Source organism: Lampetra planeri, chromosome 19, assembly GCF_965212315.1.
Source record: "Lampetra planeri chromosome 19, kcLamPlan1.2.h2, whole genome shotgun sequence".
Taxonomy (NCBI): Eukaryota; Metazoa; Chordata; class Hyperoartia; order Petromyzontiformes; family Petromyzontidae; genus Lampetra; species Lampetra planeri.
In genome coordinates this window covers 9,210,800-9,217,661 of record NC_136125.1, presented here as the reverse complement: position 1 = coordinate 9,217,661, position 6,862 = coordinate 9,210,800, and the positions used below count along the sequence as shown (strand labels likewise).

General features: G+C 53.4%; 1 protein-coding gene across 1 annotated transcript in view; it reads left to right on the top strand.

Moving 5' to 3' along the window:
- The first annotated feature begins 1,457 nt into the window (after nucleotides 1–1,457).
- Nucleotides 1,458–6,862, top strand: part of LOC144724079 (neuronal migration protein doublecortin-like) — a 65,279-nt gene continuing 59,874 nt past the window's right edge. The window contains exons 1-2 of the mRNA XM_078602945.1: nucleotides 1,458–1,530; nucleotides 4,008–4,705. Of these exons, the coding sequence (XP_078459071.1) occupies nucleotides 4,324–4,705 (382 nt within the window). The 5' untranslated portion in view covers nucleotides 1,458–1,530; nucleotides 4,008–4,323. The remainder of the gene's footprint in view (nucleotides 1,531–4,007; nucleotides 4,706–6,862) is intronic.

Sequence of the window (6,862 nt, the reverse complement as noted above, 5' to 3'; positions counted from 1 at the left end):
GAAATGATGGCCCGGTAACGACAGTGACGGCAGACTGCTCTTGTCGGTGATGAATGTGCCCACGGATATTGATGGATGATTACAACGATGACGCTACCAACTCGGGTAGCGAGCTCGGGACAGGCAGGCGTTGTGTAATTAATACAATTATTAATGATTCGCTATTCGCATCCGGTGTGTGCACGAGCCTCTCGGATCTCGGGAGCCGGGACAACTCCATGTGCGGAGCGCGCCAAAGATAAAGATCCCCCGTGTAGCCTACGCAAGACTCGCGGGGCAAAGTGCTGTTAGCGAGCGCCCATGAAGGGTCGTCAGCACGGCATGCAAGGTGGTTCGAGGGGGCACGGATCCGCGCGCGCGCGCACACGAGCGCGCGCGCGCACACACGCACGTGCCCGCGCATAACTTAGCATCCGAGACATGATATTCACATCAGAGACGTGTGAGAAAAAGCGTGGAATATTGTAGAAGGGGAAGGAGGGGGTGGATGTAACGATGCATCGTTCATCTCGTAACGGCCCCCATGCGTGCGTCGAATCGCTTGTGTCAGAACTGATTCTTTGTTCGAGTCGTATACGTGATGCGTGATGCGTTCACGTGATCCCGGCCGCCGCTAGCGACCGCTGCAATAACCGCAATGTGACGAGAGTAGTCGATTTATGAGAATCTGTTGGCGGTTGTGAACGATTTGTGGATTAAACCAGCGAGTCTTGCGTCTGCAGAATGGATGTGGTTCAATTCGTCTTCGCCGCCGTTGTCGCCTGAACGTTGCGGCCACGGTTGGTGCTTCGTCCACCACGATAGGGAACAGGGCGAGTCTCGTTTGTGAGAGTCCTGGTTCCGGAAAGGTGACAAGTCATCGAATCGTCCGCGTGGATGAACCGTTTACACCTCTGGCCGGCTGCGTACGTTGAGTGGTGATGGTGGTGACGACGACGACGATGATGGTCGTGAGAGAAGGACAAGTACTGGGCTACGCGCGAGGCTGTGCCGACTGTGGGGTGATGATGGATAATAATGGTGATGTTGATGGATATTAATGATGATGATGAAGAGGCGTAGGAGGAGAGAGGAAGGGGAGGCGCGCAACTACTGACGCTGAGTGATGATGGTGGTGATGGTGATAGTGGTGGTATATATCCACGTTGAACTTCTTTCGCACCGTGCGTGTTGGTGATGGAGGAGGTGGTGATGATGGCAGTGGTGGCGATGTTGGATTCGGCGGTAGGGATGGGGGAACCCACCACCCGTGGCGAACGGCGTCGAATCACGGGAAGCTTGGGCAGGCGTGCGGGAAGGAGGAAGGGAGGGATGGAGGGACTGGAGGGGGGGGTGAGATGGGAGTGAGAGGAGGGAGTGAGCCCGAGAATGGGAGGGCGATCGCCTCCCCCCCCACCTCCCCTCCCCTATCGCAAACTCCCCATCCTCGGCGCGCCTGCGCGCACATTCTCACTCCGAGCCACTGCGAAGAGCGGCGCGCGAGGAGAGCTCCCAGCCACGCAGAGAGCAGCAGCCCACGCGCCCCTCGAGGTGAGACGCACACACCGGCGTTGTCCACGTGTGTGCGCGCGCGATATTCTCCATACGGTATTGTGTACACATCCCCGATGGGTTAACGTCTCGCCCAATATTTCGCGGGTGGCTGGTGGACTGGTGTTAGTGGTTGACACGTGACTTAGTCGCCGTGTCAGCCGGAGCGGCGGATATACCGGACGTGGTGTGCCGGGTAACGCGAATAATTTGCGCCGACGGATCCGACTGAAATTAATCTGTGTGCATCCCAGTGCGGGCGGGCGGACGAGTGAAGGTGTGTGTAAGCGAGTGTCGGGATGAGAGGCTCTGAGCGACCTAATGTCCGTTTCTTTGTTTGAATGTGAGTCGCGCCCCTGAGTCTCTGTTGCGCTCACGGCTCGGTAACGCAACGGGTGCGCCACCACCCCCCTCGAATGGGGCATGGCATTGCAAGCTCGCTCTCCATCTGCAGTCAACAACGTGTCAATCAACCGAATTGAATATTACTATCGTGAAACGCAAATTATCGGACGTGCAGCGGTCAAGTGGCTCGCTCTTTGCATTCAATGCGGGTAAAAAAAAAATTATATTGCGATATTCAGCGATTTAACAAAAAATCCCAACTTGGTTATTTAAAAAATCTTCATCATCATCTATTCATCTTGCGTCAGTCAGCGACTGTCAGTGAGTCATCGCGGCTATTGTCCGCGATTGCCTGGCTTGACTTACCCAGAAGCGCTGGCCCTCTGCTTTATATTCGGCGGAATTGCGTTCGTTTATCGGTTTATGAAATCACAGACTGCCATTTGAATCGTAAAAAGCCAGAAAAAATGGGATGACAATTATCTGCACACAACAGACGGGTATGGTTTTGGTGGAAGTGCTGCTGCTGCAACTAACACGAGCTCAACATATCCGTCAGTAACACGGTATTAAAAGGACAAAATATATATAATTACTGACATTTCGGCCAATAAAGTTTAATTAAAGAATGTTCCGTTTGTGTTCTTTGTGCTCACGCACCACTCAGCAACGCGGTATCACGCTGAACATCATCTTGGAGATGAGCGCCGCGCGTGAAGGCTTCGCGCCGACGAGAGAGAAGCTGCTGCTGCTGATGCTGCTATGAATGCTAATGGCTCCACGCGTGCATCGCGGCGTTTCATCGCCGCTGCCTTTCCCTACCGCTTATCGTCTTGGCTCGATATATTTCTTTATTTTGCAACGCGCGCATTGACATGAGATGTCTCTGGGTTCATCTCGGTGCATGTTCGCGCGCCCGTATGTACGGATCGGTGTTTCTTGGGCACCCCCCTTGCCTCCTCCACCGCCCTCCCCAGCTCACAACGCCTTAATCCCCCCCACCCGCCCTCAACTCCCTCCCCCCCTCCCACCCCACGTCAAACCCAGACCACCCATCCCACCCATCCCCCGCAGAGATCCACACCCCATCCTTGCCAGACGCTCCTCGCATCGCGCACAGCGCATCACGGTCTCAGATGCGTACAGTCGCCCGTACAGCGACGAGTCCACGGTGCTGTTACGATACGATACTGAAAAGAGGAACGTTTGGCCAGCCGTCGTGTGCCAGCCAGAACCCTCCTGAAACGGAGGGGACGGGGTGGGGGTCTAAGAGACTCGGTGAGGCTGTTTTTGAGGCCACTGACAAGCAGAATTATTTGTTGTGCACCAATTTCTCAAATGTTTTCCGCACGGTGTTGTGGGTTTCGTGATACCCCTGCGGTATAGATTAATATTAATCGTCATGATTGTGTGTGCCCTTGTTTTGTAGTAATTTCAGGTGATAATGTTTTTTTCTTTCAATTGTGAAGCTATTTTGTAATTCGTAGCAATGCAGCGATAATGACATAATACGCGTACTGTATGGATTATAAATGACCCGATGATATTGCTACCAAGGTGTTTTACCATTTTTAAAACCCAACAACCAAACGTGACGGTTGCCTTGTTGGCATTCGATGTCGACGATACCGCGAGTTGCATTCATCATCATCGCATCACCAGCTACGTCACGGCAGAGGTGTGGACTCGAGTCATGTGACTTGGACTCGAGTCAGACTCGAGTCATGAATTTGATGACTTGCGACTCGACTTGGACTTGCATAACAATGACTTTGTCCCACCTATGAGATGTGGACTCGAGTCATGTGACTTGGACTCGAGTCAGACTCGAGTCATGAATTTGATGACTTGCGACTCGACTTGGACTTGCATAACAATGACTTTGTCCCACCTATGAGATGTGGACTCGAGTCATGTGACTTGGACTCGAGTCAGACTCGAGTCATGAATTTGATGACTTGCGACTCGACTTGGACTTGCATAACAATGACTTTGTCCCACCTCTGCGTCACGGCGATGACAGTCGCTTCTCAATAGCCCCGTTGCGTCCAACAAAGAATGCTCGCGTCTGCATCCATCCATCCGTCCACCCTTCTCCATCCATCTCCTTGTCTCGGCTGTGCGGAGTTCAGGTGTCTGCGAACGAGGTGCGAGAAGACTCCCCCCTGTCAAGGAAATCCGAACGCATCGGCCGATAACGTCAACTGCGCTGCACAAGGCAACACTTTTGAAACCACCACCACCACCATCACCTTCGCGACCACCACCGCCGCTCCGAATCAAGCAGCAGCACCTGCTCGGGACCGTTTGGCAGACAGCGAGGCAAGCGGCGTCGTAGCTTCAGCACACAACAGCGCCGACCACCAGCGTCATCGTCGTCAACAGCAGCAACAGCAGCAGCAAGAAGAAGAAGTAGAAGTAGAGGACACCCACCACCTGAGCGCCGCCATGTCCTTTAACGGGGACTTTTCCGAGCTGGAGCACTTTGACGAGCGGGACCGCGGCTTGCGCTTCAGCCGCGGCTCCCGCGGTGCCAACGGCCTTCCCAGCCCCTCGCACAGCGCGCACTGCAGCCTGTACCGCACCCGGACCCTGCAGGCGCTCAGCTCGGAGAAGAAGGCCAAGAAGGTGCGCTTCTACCGCAACGGGGACAAGTACTACAAGGGCATCGTGTACGCCATCTCGCCGGACAGGTTCCGCTCGTTCGAGGCGCTGCTCGCCGACCTGACCCGCACGCTGTCCGACAACGTGAACCTGCCGCAGGGAGTGCGCGCCGTCTTCACCATTGACGGGCAGCACAAGATCACCAGCCTCGACGAGCTGCTCGAGGGTACGTGCTGCCCCGGTGCTGCCCCGGTGCTTGCCCCGGTGATGCCTCTGCCCGGTGTCGAGCAGAGAAGTTGTCGATTTTAAGGGCGTCGAGTGTCCGAGGGTAAAAATGGACGGTTGTCGTGTGTGTGGGTTATGAACCCATCTGTGCAGATCTTTCTTTGTTTATCACCTCTTATATTCTGACTTAAAGGTGTATGTGTGTTGAACTTCTTTCGCAGAGAACATTGCCAACCTTTGGTAATCGGAGGTGTGGGGGAAGCAGAACAAACTAAACACGAGAAGCAGTTCTACAGAAATGAGTTTTCAATCTAGATGGTTTACAAGTGGATAACTCCAGTGGCTTCCTAATTTCCGGAAGGAAGCGCGTTCCAGACGGCCTCGGAAGCACATCTGAAAGCGCCGCGATGCAGTGACCGTCGATGTGGTGGTCGTGGTGGTGGTGGATGACACGTGTGCCCTTGCTGTGTCTCCCTGCGTTGTGCCTCGGGTTCTAGACGTTCGTCTAACCCTGGCTAACGTCTCTGGTGGCTAATGTCCGCTATGGTTAATTGCCTAATGAGTAAAAAATATTGAGATGCTGCAAATGTCAGTGTCAGCAGGGCTTAATATCTCACTCAATTATCAGGCCGCTGTTAGTCTTACTTGGAGTCGGGGTTATCGGCGTTAGGAACTGGGATACAAGGTATGCCGATCCATAGTAATCATATAGTCATTGTAGCCTTTATTCCTATGATCCTAATGAAGACAAAATAAGAAGCATAAAAACCAAACAAGGCGAGATGGATGTGGCTGGGTGCCAAAATAATTCCAGGACCATCGATCCGTTTTACTGTCGGCGCTGATATTAATCACCGAGGTAAAAATGCGCGCTGTGCATCGTCTAAAGTTGTGGAGCTCTGCGCAATGTGCTCCGGTGCCATGGGGCCCTGGGTTCGATTGCCGATCACGGCCAACGTTTAGTGGTAAGAAGTGGCTATTTAAACCCATCGTGCGTTGCGTCAAAACATCGGAAATGGGGGGAGGGAGACAAAGGCAGCCGGGCACGGTGACTCATGAACACACAACCCCCCTACCCACCCCTCTCGCCCCAGCTCCGAGCGTGAAGGCGGCGCATCTTTATCTTTGTTTCCAAGGCGCAGCGGAAAATCCAAATTAAATAGACGGACACAGACGACGCACACGGGGGTGGGTGGGTGGGGGGGCACCAGCTCCGGCTCCTCGGGGGTCGATGCGCAATTGGCTTCTCGAGCAGTAAAGCGTGAGATTTATCTCGTGGCACGAACTCCACCCCCCACCACCACCCATATCCCTCCACCTCCTCCTCCTCCACCACCATCTCTCATCTCCTCGCAAGAGTTACGAGGACAGAGCGCGGCGCTGGTAACGGGCGCCTTCTGGGCTCGCAACGAAGGGACGGGGCATCGATGATAATGATAGAAATACAGCCGCGCCAGAGCGAGACACTCGCACGCATCGAGAATCGGCGCGAGCGTGGAGACGCCACGCTTCGTCGTTGTTGTTGTTGTGTGTGTGCAAGCGCACACTCCACTGCTGGATGGACGGGGGCGGGGGGGGGGTGGGGGCTTTCCCAACCACCCAGCACGCATTGCGTGGCCGTGAGGAATATATTGGCGAGGCTTCATCACGGCACCGCTGAGCGGTCGAGATTCGGCTGCCTGTGATTTGAAGTCTGTTTTGTCGAGCCAGGTGAGAACTCGGGAGACCAGGATTGCCTCGTGTGCAAGGGTGACCTTAAATTTCGATTTAAAGTTTTCGTGACTGCAGGGATTCATCTTCTTGGTTCTTTCGGTAAAGTCACGTAGAAGGGAAGTAATAAAATAATAACAATAAAACATAATTCCCTTCTACGTGACTTTACCGAAAGAACGAAGAAGAACAGTGACCTTAGCTGTGACGGTCCCACCTGATGACGGAGACTTGTGTTGCCTCCGAAACGTCGTGATTTATAATTTTATTTCCATTATTATTTCTATTATTTTTATTATTTACTTTTATTGTTTATTTTTACCTACGTGACTTTACCGAAAAAACCTAAGGGTATGAATCCTTGCAGTCACGAAAGCTTCAAATCTAGAATGACCTGGGGAATTCGTCTGCCAGAAGGCAGGAGGAGGAGGGAGGGGATGATTGTGAT